Below are 20,352 nucleotides of genomic sequence, written 5' to 3' on the forward strand. Positions count from 1 at the left end.
GCTGATAACTTTAGAAACAGCTCTGGATATTAATTCCATTATCATACATACATTGCTTTTTAATACTTCAAATGGTGTCAGTGTCAGAAATATTTGTCACCCAACATTTGGAAGCAAATGCATTACAACAGGATGTTTCTGTATGCTCAATTTACTGTAAAGGAAGTTGAAACAACACAGGCCTACACTTTTTACATGATGTTTAAAATATACAAGACAATTGAACAGGGACTGGGATATTTTAGCTGCACTGTCTTCTATCAGCTTCTCAGTCTCTAGATTAACTGTGGTGACTTCACCACAAGGAATCCTAAGAATTTCTTTTAATGATCAGATGGTTGAGAAACAGACTCTTGCATCACACGCGCTCTGTGTGACTGCTCCTTCAAAAAAAAGTTTGTCTTGACAGGTGGCATAAAAATATCCAGTAGATTAAACAAATGCTATATTGTGATGTCATTGAAAGTGTAGGTTGTGTTTATTCATGTTTGCATACATTTCATCTGTGTTGTGTGTACTGTTTTGAAACAGTACAAACCCCATAGCAATTGTCAATCCTTTCATAGACAATGTGGCCAATTAGAAAATAAGCATGAAATATATAGTCATTATCTTAACAAAGGTGGCTTGATATTTTTAAAGTTCAAGCAGGCAAAATCAATGTGTTCTCACTCAATTTGACTGTATTCTACAATTATGATAGAATGAAGCTTTAAGACCAACATGTCCCTCAAAACCCACAAAGCAACAAAGTAAAACATTTCCTGTTTGCATTTGGTAATGTGGCAACAGGATACAAGATGTTAAAAAACAGTCCTACGAACAGGATCTACAAGTGCTGACTCACAAAAGGCCAGCAAACACAAGTCAGCAAGAGAAAAAAAGAGGAATACTCTGTGAAACATTGAAATTGCAACATTCTATATTCCCAACAAGGAAAAACAGCTACACTCCCTCTCCTTTGCTCCATGTGCACAAAGCTCCCATAGTCACATATCTTTGAAGATGGACACAGAAATGGTTTTAGAACCTATTCTAAAAGTTATGAGTTATTTTTTAGAACCTTTGTCTTGTTGACTTTATTATGTGTGTATAATTGGATCCTGTTTTTTAATATAATGGTTAAATATTAAATAGAATCCATTTTTCATTCTTCAATGCCTTCCTTTATTTCCCCAGGCAAAAAAGTTCACCAGGAGGCATGTCCTCTATAGTAACAATGCATTTTAGTATGTGACATGTTTTGCTTGGCTTTTCTGCTTGGAATGACCTACAGTATAGGGAATGTGAAATGTGAAAACCTATGAAGATAGGGAAATGGACCGGTGGAAAGATATCTCTGATATATCAATCATTAAAGCCTTACCTCAGCAACAATGACACCTTGTACTGTATATTTACTTCCTTACAAATTTACTCTGGTCTGGAGACAGTTTTTAATCACATTAAACAAAATCTGAGGGCCTTTGCATTAGCCACATGACGCCTGAGATATTAAAATCTAATGTCAATCTTTAATCTGAGCTGTAATAATATAATTAGAAAATGTATCAACTGGGGAGCAGATAACAGTGCCGCATTAAGTGGCCACTTTATCAAAATGATTAATGTAAGAAGAACGTAGCAGCAATTGAAAAGCTTTCAGAAATGCAATTCAAAGCATTTGGTGCAAATAGGTTATCATTTAACTTTGTTACAAATCTTGGCTTTGGAACATGCAAGGCGTGTTACTCCTTAAAAACAACCCTACAGCATAAGCAGTGGCATCTCAGTATCGAACACTGACAAATGGATCAGCTATCAAAATGCAAAATTTTCTAACTAATTAGATATAAATGTAGATGTATATTAAATTCCACTTTCATTGATTAAACTGTTTAATATAATTACATCTTAATGAGCATCATTTGAAAAGTAGCATTTTGGTGCAATCTTCAGTAAAGGACGGTTAAGCCATTTTATGTTTACTAATACCACAGACATCTATTTAGTAATTTCAAAATTACATTCTGCAACCCGTTAATGGTGCTTAGTGTCATTTTAATAAGCAATCAAGTTTATTATATTAAACATTTTGATGTTTTTTTCTTTTGGTTATTGTCTACCTATACATGTTATTTATGTACGTGCATGTACAGTAAACTGTGTATAGCATACCTTAAGTCTTTGTTGCTGACTCCACACTGTATCAATTTACAGTGTTCTGAAAAAGTATTTGCCCCCTTCTTGACTTCCTCAATTATTGCATGTTTGTCAGATCTTTTGAAAAATGTAATATTAGATAAAGGAAAATTGAGTCTTTTATTTTTTGAAAAAGGTTACAATGCAGGTCAAACACCCAAAAGCACTCGATCATCCAAAAGTAACTCAATCAATAAAATTTAATTTGCAAATTGAATTAATTCGATTTAGCTGATTGAACACTGCCAGGTTTTGATTGCAGCTAGCCCTGTTGAATCTAAACCTCCCTCATATTGAACCTTGTCATCAGGGAAGTAGTCACCACAAAGTTTATACATGAACACTATGCTGTGATCAAAGAAGTCCAGAAGAGATGAGAAAAGATTTGTTAAAATATAAAGGGTTACAAAGCCATTTCTAAGCATCTGGGACTTATTGAATAAGTCCCACACAATTATCTCCAAATAGAGAACACTTGGAACAGTGTTGAATCAGTGGCCAGCCTGCCAAAATTTCTTCAAGGGCACAGCAACAACTTATCCAAGAAGTCACAAGGAATCCAAGAAAAACATCCAAAGAACTGCAGGCCTCTCTAGCCTCAGCTAAGGCGAGTGATTCCACAGTAAGGAACAGACTGGACAAAAAATGAGATTCATGGGAGAACAGCAGGGCAGAAACCACTGCTAACAAAGAGAAACAGTGTCTCATTTGTCTCACATTTGCAAAAAGAAAGTACCTGGATGATCCCCAAGCCTTTTGGGATAATATTCTGTGGACAGGTGAGTCAAAAGTGGAACTGTTTAGACAACATGGGCCCCATTATATCTGCTGTGAAGCTAATACAGCCCTTGACAGTACGGTACAAACATCATACCAACAGTCAAACATGGTGGTGGTAGTCTGATGGTGTGGGGATGCTTTGCTGCCTCAGGATCAGTATTACTTGTCCATTATGGACGGAACCATGATTTCTGATCTGTATCAGAACCTTTTTTTTTTTTTAAATGTCTGGTCATTTGTCCATGAACTGAAGCTGAAGCATAACTGGATTACACAGCAAGACAGTGATCCAAAACACAAAAGAAAATGCACATCTGAATGGCTGAAAAGAAACAAAATTAAAGTATTGGAGTGGCCCAGTCAAAGTGCTGACTTGAACCCAACAGAGATTCTGTAACAGGACCGGAAACAGTAGTTCATCCTCTGCCACAGGCTAAAATTCTTCCACAGCAATGTGAAAAACTGATATCAAATCAAAGGAAGCGTTTTGGTTGCCATTATTGCTGCTAAAGCTGGTGCAACCAGTTATTAGGTTTAAGGGGCAATTACTTTTGATATGGGAGTCTGATAACTTTTTTCATTAAATAAATGAAAATATAAAAAAATATAGATATATAAATAAATATGAAATATATTTTTTTAAGTGTTTTCCGTTTACTAAGGTTATTTTTTGAAATATTACATATTGTCCACAGATCTGAAACCTTTCAGTGTGACAAATATGCAATAATAGAGGAAATCATGAAGGGGGAAAGAACTTCTTCACAGTACTGTACTTAACCCTCCTGTTATGTTGCGGGTCAAATTGACCCTTTTTAAAGTTTGAAAATCTAGGAAAAATACTTAAAATTATTTTTTCAGTATGAAACTTCTTCTACTGGCCTTAATTAGTGTAATCAACATTTTAAATGAAAATGGTTCATTTCATGTATTTGCAAACCCCCCCTGTATGGGGATTGACCCGGGAACATTTTTGCTGTACCTAAAAAATGAACAGAACAGGAGGGTTAACCTATGGCAATACTTACAAATGTACTAAGCTGCTGTCTCACTGCTATCAGCTGCATCTGTGGTGGGAGGGACACAGCTGAATGAACCTTAAACAGTCCTTACACAGATACTCTGAGTCTCTGTCTATTTTCTATGGCAACACAATACCAACATTTTTTAAACTGTACTGTAAAAGTACAGTTGAGTACTGAAAGGTAAATGTATTAGAAATTATTTGAATAAACATGTATTATTATGCAAATATTCAGTGTGCATTATTTTCAATACGCATAAGACAAAACAGATCTAATATAGAGGAAACCTATTTTATGGCTAGATGAGACTGCTATATGCAGTCATTTTAGCATAGCATTTATCTATATCATTAATACATGCATTGTACATGCATAAGTGTAGAAATATCATAATAAAAGACGTGCATATTATCACTTTTCATATTAGTCTTCCGTGGTCGACTCCTCGCAGCGCTTCTCCTGGCTGCCCTGGAAGGTCTCCGACTGGCTGGTCTCTGAAGTTTTTTGCGATGAACTCCCTGGAGGGGCTGGACGGCAGCGGAGCTGGGCCATCTGCTTCCGGCACTGAGACGAGCCGAAGTAGTAGATGACTGGATCCAGGCAGCAGTTCACACTCCCAATGCACACGGAGACCAGGTAAGCAGCATAGGAGCTGTCACTGTGCTGGTGGGAAAACTGTGCATAGTGAGTCAGCAGGAGGATGTTGGATGGGGTAAAGCAGACCACAAAGACCGTCAGCACTATGACTGCCGTGACTATGGCCCGGGTCTTCTTGGAGCGTTTTGACTCACTGGTGCGAAGCAGGACCCGGATGATGCTCACGTAGCAGGCGGTGGTGACGATGAGGGGGATGAAGAAGAACACACAGGAAAAGGCAGGGATGAAGTAGAGGTAGTAGCCCCGGAACTGCCTGACATCCATCACATCATGGCAGGTGGTGATGCCCAGTTCGGGCAGGCACACGGTCTGCTCTGACAGGAGGATGGGCATCACCCCGGCAACAGCCAGCAGCCACATGGCACAGCACACGGCCACTGCGTTTCGCTGGCAGCGCCAGGCCAGCGATCTGATGGGGTAGACCACAGCCAGGAAGCGATCCACACTGATGCTCATCATCAGCAGGACTGAGCCATACATGTTGCAGTAGAAGGCGAAGGTGACCACGCGGCACATAGCCGGTCCGTACACCCAGTCATTGCCGTTGAAGTGGTATGACGCCTTGAAGGGGAGCAGCAGCACAAATAGTAGGTCGGCTGTGGCCAGGTTCAGCATGTAGATGGCTGCCGGCTTTTTGGGTCGAACTCTGAACGAGAACATAAAGATGGCGGCGGCGTTGAGAGGGACGCTGGCGATGAACACCAGGACATAGATGCTGGGGATGACTGTGGTCATAAGGGATCCAGTCAGGAACAGTTCAGCCTCTTTGCTGATGCCCAGTACCTGCTTCACCTCTGGTGTTTTACAGTGGCCAGGAAGGTTTTCAGACCCACTGCCGTTAACCTTTATCATTTTCTCAGAGTATGTCCCAGGGAATCCTAAGAAAGCATCCAACAAGCTCCCTGAAATAATAAAGCATTTTTGCTGTATTAATGCATGCTTGTTTGTGGTGATGTCAGCTTTTTGTAGCTCTACTCATTTTTCATAAAACAGTGCAAGTCCAATGTAATAACCATGCTTGGTACCCAAATGCTTCAATTCTCAATGGGATACTATTTGTCCAGAACACTCACCTTGAACGGCTGTACTAATGATCCAGATGTTAAAGGAACGGTGCTGAAAACGCAATACTTTCAATGTGAGTGTCATGGTATATTAATTTTCTTACGATTAACTGTTCCCTCCAATAAACAGAAACATTTATTTATAGTACTGGGTTTCGGCACCAAGATGTCACATGCCAGCGTGACACCCCTGGGACAGAGATGCAGTACCGTTTGTTGCCGCAGGGAGAGAGAGAGCGCACACCTGCACAAACTACAAAATAAAATAAACGACCATCTTCACCCTTCGCCCTCATGGGTTCCGGGCAAAAACAATACATTAAAATAACAAAGACAAAAGAAGGTCAAACAGAGCGGCATCTTGTCAGTTGCCTGCTTGTAGCTGGGCAGATTTTCCCCTGACCAGCTTCATGCGTCATGTTAAAGGAAACAAAACTGAAATTAAACATAACTCAAATAATGAAACACGCTCTCGGTGTGAGCTCCCAATCTCGGCACCGAACTGTGGAGAGCAGCACACCTTTAAGCACCTGGGCTGATTAGTTAATGCAACCCAGGTGCGTGTGCTCCCTCCACCGGACGGCGCAACCAAGCCAAATCCGCTTCTCCGACGGACCGGATGCTACAGAAACCTTTATGATGTGCTGGCTAAAACGAAAAAGCCTTTGTTTTTTGCTTTGCATACTTTTACGTAATTCAGTGGGTTCAGGAATATGTCATTTTTAATCTGCCGTTGTTATAAAAGACACATTAATCATTAATACATATTATTTAAACATTTGTAGTGTATTTGTTCACTGTTCAGTCAACTGGCCAACCCCCCTTTACACTGGAAATCTAAATAACAGCTAAACACGGGTAAGATAATAAAGAGGATACTTACCATTTTCTGCAGATGCACTTTGCAGGCAAAGGAAAACTGAAAATACTAAGAACATAGCTATAGCTTCCAATTCAGATGTCAGTGTCCAGAAAAATGTATGTTTTGAGGTTATTATTATATATGCAATGAACTGAAATTAAATGGTTCAATATGATAACTGACAGAAGTGCTCCGCCCGACCGTTCACCAGTGCCTGCTTCTAGTAATGAGTGCTGAATTACAGGTCAAACACAGTTAACATTCAGATGATGTCAGCATCATAGTTTATTGGCACTTCCACATGAAAAACACAAATTAGTTTACATCTTGCAATAGGATATTTCCTCCTAATTTCATTGCATCACATTTATTTAGATTAATATTCTTTCATCTGTGAAAGAAGTACAACTGAAGTACAACTGAATTTTGTGTCACTCCAAGAGAAAACAAATTCATATATAAATATATAGATAGATAATGAGTCAATATTCTTTCAGTTATGAAAATAGTGCATGAATTACAACTGTATTCGATGTGTCTCCAAGAGAACACAAATTAATGACATAATTGTGGACTAACAACATTAGCTGTCATTACAAAGTCAAAGGAAGTCATTGAGCAATGGCTGCTCTCAAAGTGCATTAGTGTGTACCACTGCCTAGACACACCCTGAAGCTTATTTGTGTTCATGTAATATGTCTCTGTGTGGACTGGCAGCATGAACTGCTGCCTGGGTCCAATCATCCACTGTACTACTTTGTTTCATCTCAGTGCAGGTTTCCCACCTCCTCCTCTGCCAGGCTCCACCAGATGGCACGGAAAAAAGAGGTCAGGCTTTATTTATGTATTCATTTTGCTAATACGAAAAGGCATGTACCTAACTACCTATACGCTGATGCTAAAACACCATTGGTGACTCGCGTTGTCTAATTAAAAACTTGCTTATATTCTGTGGTTCAATGCAGTTAAATGCATACGGCTGAATTGGACTCAATTAATTGGTTGGAATGAAAACCTGCATACACACGGCCCTCCATGGAAGCGGGTTTGAGACCACTGGCCTAGCGTGTGTCATGGTTGTGCCTCCTCTGTTCCCACCTCCCCGTACTTTTTGTCCTGTCTCGCACCCCTTAGTTTGGTCTGCCTGCGTTTCGTGTCTGGTTGTTAATTGTTGTGGTAATGGGTTCATTATGTGATCACGTTCCACACGTCTGTCTCGTTATTCTGTTGATTGTGCATTATGTTCTCTTGTGTCTTGTTAGCCCCTGTGTATTTAAGTTCTGTGTTTGCCTGACTCGGATATTGGATCCTACTGTTGTGCTCCCTTGGAGTTTGCTCCCTGTGTTTTGTGCATTTCATGGAATTCAAGTTCCCTGTTTGTTTGTCTTGTTTCCCAGCGCTCCCTGTATTTCGAGTATTTTGAGTTCCCAGTGTTTCGAGTAATCTCGATTTTCATTTGTATGTTTTCTTGCTCTTAGTCTTTTTTGAGTATTTTGAGTTCTGTTGCATTTTTATCTGTTTGAAGGATTTTTTGAGTTTGTGGTTTTGCCCATCGTGGCCTTTTTTGTTCCCTGTTTGTGTTTGCCTTTTTATAAGTAAAGTCTTTATTTCAACTTACCTCTTGAGCTCCGTATTTTTCACTCTGCACCTGGGTCCTATCCTCAGCAAACCCTGAAGAGTGTGCCTGACCTCACAGCTGCAGAAGGTCATTCCGAGCAGTTATGACATCACACATTTCATTCGATGGAAGAGTTGAAGGTCTTTGATGCCAAATAGTTTCCCATTAATGGGATACTTACATAAACCACAGATATTGTGGGAGAGCTTATTGTGTGTTTACTTATCTGTTTTATTATTTTTATTGTTTTTATTTTACATTCATCCATTTTACTTATTTATGTACATGACATGGCCAAAACTGTGGACACCTGACATCCAACATTTCATACAGAATTATGGGCATTAATATGGAGTTGGTCTACTATAACAACCTCCACTCTTCTGGGAAGGCTTTATACAAGACGTTGGAGCACTGCTGCAGGGATTTGCTTCCATTCAGCCGCAAGTGCAATGAGGTCGGGCACTGATTGGGCCATTAGGCCTGGCTTGCTTTGCGCTTAGTCCCAAAGATGTTGGCTGTGGTTCAGGCCAGCGATCTCTGCAGGCCAGACAATTTTTTCCACATTCTTAACAAAACCATTTCTAATGGACCTTGCTGGGTCCCTGGAGCATTGTCATGTTGAATAAGGCAAGGGTCTTCCCCAAACTGTATAGGGAAAGCACCGAATCGTTCAGCCCAGAGTGGTTTATTCCGCTTATATAACGGTTACCAATGACCAGGCCTATATTAGTTACTTTTAATTTACTTAATTAGCTGAAATGGAAATATTGATCCGCCATTGTTAAGCAAAAACCTTTGGTCATAATTCTATGTAAACAATTATTATATCAAGAAAAAAAAAGTTCCTTTTTGTTTTCATACCATAGCCTACAATTAGCATCAATTTTGGTTATTTTTGTTCTCGCATTAATTAAGAAAATTGCATGAAACCATAACTGAAGTCAAATGTGTTTCCCTAGCTGTCTTCTTTTTTAAGTGGTCTGGTGCTGCAGTGTAAACATAGCATCTTTCTAGTCCCCCTGAAACCAGGTTAGATATAGCTTTATGCTAGGTTCGCCGTCACTCACATTACCTAGCTAATATTAAAATTCAGCTCAAATTTTAGGTCAAAATGGTCTCACTGTGTGCTTGTTACCAGGGCCGGCCCGTGGCATAAACGGTCTATGCGGTTGTTTAGGGCCACAACCGCTAGAGGGGCCACATGGCAACAAGGGGGGGCCGCACAATCCAATGTTTATCTAAGGTAAATAACGTTATTTTCGCAATTACGTTATTCATCCCCTATCGCTGAACTAGCGGCATAAATTTTAAACGGAATGGCAACCGAACATTTCATAACAAGGATATTTACGCTTGACAGAATCCAATAGCATACCCCGTAATCGTAATGATGTGTTACTGGCAGCAATTTTCTCCAGGTTTTTAAATGCACCGCAATTCTCCTCTCATCATGCCATTCACCAGGCACCTAGGGACTCTCGTGTCAAAGCACATGGTGGATTCAAGTTAAGTACATTGCACTGCAAAAACAAAAGTGAAAATAATAACAAAAATAAATGAATAATACATTAATTTAAAACAGTGACTTCACAATCCAAGTTCTCCACTTAGCAATTATAAAAAGCAGCAGTGACCTCTGGTGGCCATTGATGTACATTTTGTGTTGCTTGATTAAAAAATAACCTGTTTCCATAGGGGTATTTGTTGGTCGACAGCACAGTTTTGTTTTTGTAGAAACATTCAAATGTGTCCACCCCAATGTCAAACTCACTCCTATGCCCCTGGCATTCACGGTCTCTGCTAAACTACTGTGTGCATTCACAGTCTCTGCTTGTTGTCCAACAAGAGCCAAGTTCAACTCATACAGTTTTGAGATTTGCTCAAAGGAGGCATGCCTGCACCCAGCAATAGTAGAATGTGAAAAGTCAAAAGTTTGATAACTTTTTTCATTAAAGAAATAAAATGACAATTTAAAAAATGTTTTGTGTTTGCTCAGGTTCCCTTTGTGTACATTTTGTTTAAAGATCTGAAACCATTCAGTGTAGAAATATGCAATAATAGAGGATATCAGGAATGGGGAAAATACTTTTTCACAGCACTGTGCATAACCTTACATTATAAGCATTTAGCTGACACTCTCATCTCGAGTGACTGACAGCTTTTACACAACATTTACATTGCATCCATTTATACAGCTGGATATTTACTGAAGCAATGCAGGTTAAGTACCCTGCTCAAGGGTATAACAGCAGTGACATACCTGGGAATCAAACCTGTGACTTTTGGGTAACAAGGTCAGCTCCTTACCAATTATACTAAACTGCTACACTAACCTATGGCAATACTTACAACTGTACTAAGATGCTGTCTCACTGCTATCAGCTGCATCTGTGGTGGGAGGAGCACAGCTGAACAAACCTTACACAGTCCTTACACAGACACTCTGAGTCTCTGTCTATTTTCTATAGCAACACAATACCAACAATTTAAAAAAGAATTGTACTGTAAAGGTTTAGTACAGGAAGGTATATGTATTACTAATTATTTAAATTAACGTGCATTAGTCTGCATGTTTTCAATGCGCATTGTGTTCAATATGCATATAAGGCAGAAACAGATCTAAGAGGAAACTCATTTTATGGCTGGAGTAATCTGCTATATACAGTCATTTTAGCATAACATTTATCTATATCATAAGTAATCTTAGTACATGCATTGTGCATGCATAAGTGCAGTAACATCTTAATAAAATAAGTGCATATTATCACTTTTCATATTAGTCTTTTGTGGTGTCAGCGCTTCTCCTGGCTGCCCTGGAAGGTCCCCGACTGGCTGGTCTCTGTAGTTTTCTGCGATGAACTCCCTGGAGGGGCTTGACGGCAGAGGAGCCGGGCCACCTGCTTCCGGTACTGAGACGAGCCGAAGTAGTAGATGACGGGATCCAGGCAGCAGTTCACACTCCCAATGCTCGTGGCGACGAGGTAAGCAATATATAAGCTGTCGCTGTGCTGTTGGGAATACTCTGCGTAATGAGCCAGCAGGAGGATGTTGGATGGGGTGAAGCAGACCACAAAGACCGTCAGCACTATGACTGCCGTGATTATGGCCCGGGTCTTCTTGGAGCGTTTTGACTCACTGGCGCGAAGCAGGACCTGGATGATGCTCCCGTAGCAGGCGGTGGTGATGATGAGGGGGATGAAGAAGAACACACAGGAGAAGGCGGGGAAGAAGTAGAGATAGTAGCCCTGCATCTGCCTGGCATTCATCACGTCATGGCAGGTGGTGATGCCCAGTTCGGGCAGGCACACGGTCTGCTCTGGCAGGACGATGGGCATCACCCCGGCAACAGCCAGCAGCCACATGGCACAGCACACGGCCACTGCGTTCCGCTGGCAGCGCCAGGCCATCGATCTGATGGGGTAGACCACACCCAGGAAGCGATCCACGCTGATGCTCATCATCAGCAGGACCGAGCCATACATGTTGCAGTAGAAGGCGAAGGTGACCACGCGGCACATGGCCGGTCCGTACACCCAGTTATTGCCGTTGAAGTGGTATGACGCCTTGAAGGGAAGCAGCAGCACAAACAGCAGGTCGGCTGTGGCCAGATTGAGCATGTAGATGACTGCTGGCTTTTTGGGTCGGACTCTGAGCAAGAACATGAAGATGGCGGCGGCATTGAGAGGGACGCTGGTGATGAACACCAGGACATAGATGCTGGGGATGACTGTGATCATCAGAGATCCAGTCAGGAACAGTTCAGCTTCTTTGCTGATTTGCTGCTTCACATCTGTCATTTTACAGTGGCCAGCAAGGTTTTCAGACCCACTGCCGTTAACCACAGGATTCTGTGTGAATATTTCTTCCGAATGGAATGAATAGCTAATGATCAGCATGCTCCCTGAAATAATAAAAAATTTTGCAGCATTAATGTATTCTTGTTTGAAGTGTGGTGATGTCCGCTTTATGTAGCTCTACTCAGTTTTACAAAAACAGTCCAATGTAATAGTTAAGATAGTGACCCAAAGGCTTCAATCCTCAATGGGATACTATTTGTCCAGAACACTCACTCTGAATGGCTTTACTAATGATTCAGATGTTAAATGAATGGTATATTAATTTCCTTACGAAGAACAGTTCCCTCCAATAAACAGAAACAGTTCTTTAAAGAACTGAATATAATAACGTTTTGTTGGCATGAATGTAAGAAAATACTCTATGGTGTGGCATATTAGCAATAGTAACCACTAAATGCAGTATGAATATGAATATGAAACCTTTATACAGTGCTGGTTAAATCAAAAAACCTTTTGTTCTTTTCTTGAAATGCTTTGCATGCTTTTACATAATTCAGTGGGTTCAGGAATATGTAAATCTTTATCAGCCGTTGTTAGAAAATAAATATTAATACATGTTATCAAAACAATTTGCAGTGTATACATTTGTACATAATTCAGTTAACTGCCCCCACCCCCCTTTACACTGATAATCCTTTTAACAAATTAACAGGGGTAAGATAATAAAGAGGATACTTACCATTTTTTGCAACTGCACTATGCAGGCAGAACAAAACCAAAAATACAAAGAGCATAGCTGTAGCTTCCACTGCAAGTATCAGTGTCCAGAAAAATGTACGTTTTGAGGTTATTGTTATTATATATGCGATGAACTGAAATTAAATGGTTCAATATGATAACTGACAGAAGTGCTCCGCCTGACCGTTCACCAATGCCTTCTTCTAGTAATGAGTGCTGAATTGCAGGTCAACCACAGTTAACATTCAGATGATGTCAGCATCATGGTTTATTTGCACTTCCGCATGAATAAACACAAACTAGTTTACATCTTGCAGTAGGATATTCCCTCCTCAGTTCAGTGCATCACAGTGGATTATAAGTGCACTAAAATAATAATTGCAACACCTGTAGGCTCTCATAGGTATTTTATTCAGGTATTTCAGAGGAATGATAGATGGATAGATAGACAGGTTGATCAATATTCTTTCAGTTTTGAAAATACTGAATGAAGTACAACTATATTTGATGTCTCTCCAAGGGAACACAAATTAATGGATAGATAGATAGATAGATAGATAATTAATCAATATTTTTTCAGTTGTGAAAATAGTGCATGAAGTACAACTGTATTCGATGTTTCTCCAAGAAAACACAAATTAATGACATAATTGTGGTCTAACAACATTAGCTGTCATTAAAAAGTCACAGGAAGTCATTAAGCAATGACTGCTCTCAATATGTATTAGCAGCGTGAACCACTGCCTAGACACTCCTTGCAGCTAATTTGTGTTAAGAACACAACAAAAGAATGCGCAAAGCCATCTACCCATCCCTGCCCGTCTTTGAGAGCAGACAGAAAAGCCAACTGCACTGTGGCTCCCCTGATCCTCTTTCGTTCTTTTGTAGATGCAGAGTTATTGGCATTGCTGTGTATGGATTAATTTAGCTGTGTTCACTTTTTATTGTTGGTTTGTTCAGCTAACTTTACACATTGATTATAAATTTGTCTCCGGTGCCTTCTTGGTATTATTGCAGTTTTGTATAAACGACAGTGACACTGATGTTCTTGAACTGTAAGTCACTGTGGATAAGTGTCTGTTAAGTGAATATAATTTAATGAACTATAGTGCGGACACTGTGTTTTTTTGTTTTGTTTTAATGTGATAATATGTCTCCGTGTGCATTGGTAGCATGAACTGCTGCCTGGGTCCAGTCATCCACTGTACTACTTTGTTTAATCTCAGTGTAGGTTTCCCACCTCCTCCTCGGCCAGGCTCCACCAGATAGCTCACGATCAGGAACAAAAGAGGTCAAGCTTTATTTATGTATTCATTTTGTTAATACGAAAAGACATGTACCTCACTATCTATACACTGATGCTAAAACACCATTATTTTAATAAACATATTAAGTATTGCCTAGAGGTCATTCTGAGCAGTTATGACATCACACAGTTCCTTTGACAGAACAGATGAAGGTCTTTGATCCCAATTTTTTTAAACATTAAAGGGATACTTACACAAACCACAGATCTTGTGGGATAGCTTGTTGTATGTTTTCTTATCGGTTTTGTTATTTTGTTATTTTGATTGCAATTATTTTACATTCATTTATTTTACTTATTTATATATACACTACATGGTCAAAAGTATGTGGACACCTGACATCCTACATTTCATCCAGAATTTTGGGAATTGATATGGAGTTGGTCTGCTTTAACAATCTCCAATTTTCTGGGAAGGCTTTATGCTTAATAGATGTTGGAGCATTGCTGCCGGGATTTGCATCCATGCAGCCACAAGTGCATTAATAAGGTCGGGCACTGATTGGGCCATTAGGCCTGGCTCGCAGCTGGCTTTCCAGTTGGTCCCAAAGGTGTTGGCAGGGGTCCAGGTCAGGGCCCTGTGCAGGCCAGTCAATTTCTTCCACATTCTTGACAAAACCATTTCTACATGGATTACTGTGTCCTCGGAGCATCCTCATGTTGAAACACACAAGGGTCTTCCCCAAACTGTAGGGAAAGCTCAGAATCCTTTAGAATGTGATTGTGTGATGTGGCATTAAGATTCACCTTCACTGGAACTAGGAGGCCTGGGCCAAACAAGGAAAAACAGTCCCAGACTAAGGGGTGTCCAGATACTTTTGGTCATGTAGTATATATGTAAGGAATAAACCATGGCGGTCTGTCTCGTTATTGGAAAATAATGTATGACTAACGGGGCAGTCCAGCGTGGTTTGCTATTGCTATCGGATTCTGTCAAGTGTAAAAATCCTTGTTATGAAATGTTTGGTTGCCATTCCGTTTATATTTTATACCGCTAGTTCCGCGATACGGGATGAATAACGTAATTGCAAAACTAACGTTATTTACCTTAGATAAACATTGGATCGTGTGGCCCCCCTCGTTGCCGTGTGCCCCCCCCCCCCAGTGGTTGTGGCCCTAAACAACCGCATAGACCGTTTATGCCATGGGCAGGCCCTGTTAACACCATTCCGCATAGTCATTTGAGCTACGTATGGCTGTGAGTTACACATTTGTGCTGAAATGCAGTGTAAGACATCTTTGATCCCAATTGTTTTCCCAGTCTTTGACCCCAGTTTTATCACCACAGCTGGGAATGTTTTTTCCTATAATGGGGATATCTACTTAAACAACAGATACTGTGTGAGTGCTTGTTGTGTGGAATCTTCTGCATAATTCCCCTGACATGGTACCATTGTGCACACACCCAAACAGTTCAAGTACTGAATATATTTAGCAGAACATTGTACTGCAAATAATAAAAAATACTGTATACAAACACAAATTCACACACATTCATAACTTAAAAATACATGTACATTTCAAGCTCTCTACTCAAAGACATTGAAAAAGGCCATTTTTCCCTGCTCTTCTGCTCCACACTAAATAGAGTCTCCAAACTTCTGCTCATAACTTTGACCTTGGTGTTATTTACAGTGTGAGTAGGTGTGTGCTGTAATTAGCTTCATCAAAGAGATCCGCCTGTCGCACAGTAAACAATAACCTCACAAATTACAGCTGATTGTGTGAATAGACACGGCAATATGACACCAAATACAGAAACTTAAGCTTAACTGGGTTACGCAGCAAGATAATGATCAAAAACACAAAAGAAACAAATTTAAAGTATTGGAGTGGCCTAGTCAAAGTCCTGACTTGACCCCATTAGAGATGCTGTGGCAGGACCGGAAACAAGCAGTTCATGCTTGGAAACCTACCACTTAGTCTTAATTAAAACAGTTCTGCGAAGAAGAGCTAAAAGTCTTCCACAGTGGTGGGAAAGCCTGATATCAAATTAAAGGAAGTGTTGGGTTGCTGTTATTGCTGCGAAAGTTGGCGCAACCAGTTATTAGGTTGAAGGGGGCGATTACGTTTAATGTGGGTGTTTGATAACTTTTTCAATTAAAGAGCAGAAACAATAATTTAAAAGATGTTTTCTGTTTATTCGGGTTCCCTTTGTGTAATATTACATTTTGTTTACATATCTGAAACCTTTCAGTGCGACAAATATGCAATAATAGAGGAAAACAGGAAGGGGAGACTTTTTACATACTTTTTCACAGCACTGTGCATAATCTTACATTATAAGCATTTAGCTGACACTCTCATCTCGAGTGACTGACAGCTTTTACATAGCATTTACATTGCATCCATTTATACAGCTGGATATTTACTGAAGCAATGCAGGTTAAGTACCCTGCTCAAGGGTATAACAGCAGTGACATACCTGGGAATCAAACCTGTGACCTTTGGGTAACAAGGTCAGCTCCTTACCAATTATACTAAACTGCTACACTAGCCTATAGCAATACTTACAACTGTACTAAGATGCTGTCTCACTGCTATCAGCTGCATCTGTGGATCACAGCTGAACAAACCTTACACAGTCCTTACACAGACACTCTGAGTCTCAGTCTATTTTCTATAGCAACACAATGCCAACAGTTTTAAAAGAAAATTGTATTGTAAATGTATAGTTGGGTATTGCAAGGTATTTGTATTACAAATTATCTAAATTAACATGTATTAGTATGCATGTTTTCAATGTGCATTGTTTTCAATATGCATATAAGACAGAAACAGGTCTAATTCAGAGCAAACCCCATTTTATGGCTGGAGTAATCTGCTATATACAGTCATTTTAGCATAGCATTTATCTACATCATAAGTAATCTTAGTACATGCATTGTACATGCATAAGTGCAGAAATATCTTAATAAAATAAGTGCATATTATCACTTTTCATATTAGTCTTCTGTGGTGTCAGCGCTTCTCCAGGCTGCCCTGGAAGGTCCCCGACTGGCTGGTCTTGGAGGTTTTCTGTGATGAACTCCCTGGAGGAGCTTGACGGCAGAGGAGCCGGGCCACCTGCTTCCGGTACTGAGACGAGCCGAAGTAGTAGATGACTGGATCCAGGCAGCAGTTCACACTCCCAATGCTCGTGGCGACGAGGTAAGCAGTATATAAGCTGTCGCTGTGCTGTTGGGAATACTCTGCGTAATGAGCCAGCAGGAGGATGTTGGATGGGGTGAAGCAGACCACAAAGACCGTCAGCACCATGATTGCCGTGACTAGGGCCCGGGTCTTCTTGGAGCGTTTTGACTCACTGGCGCGAAGCAGGACCCGGATGATGCTCCCGTAGCAGGCTATGGTGACGATGAGGGGGATGAAGAAGAACACACAGGAGAAGGCGGGGAAGAAGTAGAGGTAGTAGCCCTGCATCTCCCTGTCTTCCTTCACATCATAGCAAGTGGTGATGTTCAGCTCAGGCAGGTATGCGGTCTGCTCTGGCAGGACGATGGGCATCACCCCGGCAACAGCCAGCAGCCACATGGCACAGCACACGGCCACTGCGTTCCGCTGGCAGCGCCAGGCCATCGATCTGATGGGGTAGACCACAGCCAGGAAGCGATCCACGCTGATGCACATCATCAGCAGGACTGAGCCATACATGTTGCAGTAGAAGGCGAAGGTGACCACGCGGCACATGGCCGATCCGTACACCCAGTCATTGCCGTTGAAGTGGTATGACGCCTTGAAGGGAAGCAGCAGCACAAACAGTAGGTCGGCTGTGGCCAGATTGAGCATGTAGATGACTGCTGGCTTTTTGGGTCGTACTCTGAACGAGAACATAAAGATGGCGGCGGCATTGAGAGGGACGCTGGCGATGAACACCAGAACATAGATGCTGGGGATGACTGTGGTCATCAGGGAGCCAGTCAGGAACAGTGTAGCCTCTTTGGTGATTTGCTGCTTCATATCTGCCATTTTACAGGGGCCAGTATGGTTTCCAGCCCCACTGCTGTTAACCTTTGTGCTTTCTCCACATAATTGTATATGTGGTCTTGAGGAATTATAATCAGTGCTCCCTGAAATAATAAAACATTTTTTGCAGCATTAATGCATGCTTGTTTGAAGAGAGGTGATGTCAGCATTTTGTAGCTCTACTCAGTTTTGCTAAAACAGTGCAAGTCCAATGTAATAGTCAAGCTAGTGACCCAAATGCTTCAATCCTCAATGGGATACTATTTGTCCAGAACACTCACCTCATGGCTTTAGTAATGATTCAGATGTTAAATGAATGGTGCAATACTTTCAATGTGAGAGTTATGGTATATTCATTTTCTTACGATTAACAGTTCCCTCTAATAAACAGAAACATTTATTTATTAAACTGAATATAGTGCAGTTTTGTTTGCATGAATGTAATATGTATGTCTTTATCAGCCATTGTTATAAACTACAGCTGAGGCCAAAAGTTTACATACACCTAGGCTAAAGACATTCAAACTCAGTTTTTCACAACTTCACACATTTCATGTTACCATACATTTCCTGTGTTAAGTCAATTAGGGTATCTACTTTATTTCCATAAGAGGTCATTTCAAAATAATAGCAGAGAGATTTATTTCAGCTTTTATGTATTATCAGATTTTCAGTGGGTCAAAAGTTTACATACACATTGTTAGTATTTGGTGGCATTGCCTTTTAATTGCTTAACTTGAATCAAATGCTTGTTGTAGCCTTCCACAAGCTTCTAACAATACTTTGCTGTATTTTTGCCCTTTCCTCCTTACCAAACTGGTGTAACTCAGTCAGGTTTGTGGTCCTCCTTGCTCAGACATGCTTTTTCAGTTCAGTCCACAAATTTTCTATGGGATTCAGACCAGGGCTTTGTGATGGCCACTTCAGTAATTTCACTTTGTCGTTTTTAAGCCAAGTTGTTACAACTTTGGAACTGTTATGGTCAAACAGCTCAAATTTAGTTACATCTGACTGGTGAAAAAAAGGCTAGGTCTTGGTCCTGGTGGTCACTGCAAACTTCATGCTGGCTTTTTTATGCTGGTCTTGGAGTATGGTCTTCTTCCTTGTGCCACAGCCTTTCTGGCCATGACGATGTAGGATTCTCTTTAAGGTGGTTGTAAATACTTTGGTACCTGATGCCTCCAACTCCTTCACCAGTTCCTTTGTTGTTGTCTTGTAGTTCAGTTGAACATTTCTGACCAAATTTCGTTCAGCCCAGGTAGTTAGTTTGTGCCTCCTTCTTTAACGATTCAGTGTCTGGTCTATGTGGTCTATATTTGCATACAATTGTACAGATGCTCATGGTATCTTCAGTTGTTTGGAAATTGCTTCTAAGAAGGAACCAGGCTTGTGGAGATCCACAATTTTATTTCTGAGGTCTTGGCTGAGTTGCTTGGATTTCCCCATGGTATCAAGGGAAAAAAGGCAGTGGCTCTAAAGGTACACCCTTAAATACAGCCACAGGGGCCAATTAACTCCCAATTTACTCCTAATTATGACAATTGGTCAATCAAAAGCTTCTAAAATGTCATTACATCAATTTCTGGAATCTTCCAGACTGTTCAAAGAGACAGTCAACTTATGTATGTAAACTTTTGACCCACTGGAATTCCGATATAATGAATTAACGCTGAAAAACTGAGTTTGAATATTTTTAGTCTAGGTGAATATTGATACATATTATCAAAACATTTGCAGTGTATAGATTTGTGCACCATTCAGTTAACTGCCCCCACCCCCCTTTACACTGACAATCCAATTAACTAATAAACACAGGTAAGATAGTAAAGAGGAAACTTACCATATTCTGCAGTTGCACTGTGCAGGCAAAGCAAAACCGAAAATACAAAGAACATAGCCGTAGCTTCCACTTCAAGTATCAGTGTCCTGAAAAATGTACGTTTTGAGGTTATTGTTATTATATATGCAATTAAATAAAATTAAATGGTTCAATATGATAACTGACAGAAGTGTTCCGCCCGACCGTTCACCAGTGCCTTCTTCTAGTAATGAGTGCTGAATTGCAAGTCAAACACAATTAACATTCAGATGATGTCAGCATCATAGTTTATTTGCACTTCCGCATGAATAAACACAAACTAGGTTACATCTTGCAGTAGGATATTTACACCTCATTTCACTGCTTTATAAGTGCACTAAAATAATAATTGCAATACCCGAAGGCTCTCATAGGTATTTTCTTCAGGTAATTCAGATGGATGATAGATGAATAGATAGATAGCTAGATAGATAGATAATAAATCATTATTGTTTCTTATTATTGTGAAAAAAAGTGTATGAAGTTCAACTGTATCCGAT

The 20,352-nt window shown here is 40.4% G+C and overlaps 2 protein-coding genes and 1 pseudogene across 2 annotated transcripts; all 3 read right to left on the reverse strand.

Annotated features, from left to right (window-relative positions):
- Positions 1 to 4,409: 4,409 nt before the first annotated feature.
- LOC118212991 (proteinase-activated receptor 1-like) lies at positions 4,410 to 5,495 on the reverse strand. The gene has a single exon (XM_035391575.1). The coding sequence runs from the start codon at positions 5,493 to 5,495 to the stop codon at positions 4,410 to 4,412; it is 1,086 nt and encodes a 361-aa protein (XP_035247466.1).
- Positions 5,496 to 10,982: 5,487 nt separating this feature from the next.
- On the reverse strand, positions 10,983 to 11,987 carry LOC118212992 (proteinase-activated receptor 1-like). Its single transcript, XM_035391576.1, has one exon. The coding sequence runs from the start codon at positions 11,985 to 11,987 to the stop codon at positions 10,983 to 10,985; it is 1,005 nt and encodes a 334-aa protein (XP_035247467.1).
- Positions 11,988 to 16,971: 4,984 nt separating this feature from the next.
- LOC118212996 lies at positions 16,972 to 17,997 on the reverse strand (annotated as a pseudogene).
- Positions 17,998 to 20,352: the final 2,355 nt, after the last annotated feature.

The sequence above is a fragment of the Anguilla anguilla genome, chromosome 14, assembly GCF_013347855.1.
Source record: "Anguilla anguilla isolate fAngAng1 chromosome 14, fAngAng1.pri, whole genome shotgun sequence".
Lineage (NCBI taxonomy): Eukaryota > Metazoa > Chordata > Actinopteri > Anguilliformes > Anguillidae > Anguilla > Anguilla anguilla.

Excerpts from the sequence above, each read along its gene's own strand:
- LOC118212992 (XM_035391576.1), bottom strand. The coding sequence starts at position 11,987 with ATGACAGATGTGAAGCAGCAAATCAGCAAAGAAGCTGAACTGTTCCTG.
- LOC118212991 (XM_035391575.1), bottom strand. The coding sequence starts at position 5,495 with ATGATAAAGGTTAACGGCAGTGGGTCTGAAAACCTTCCTGGCCACTGT.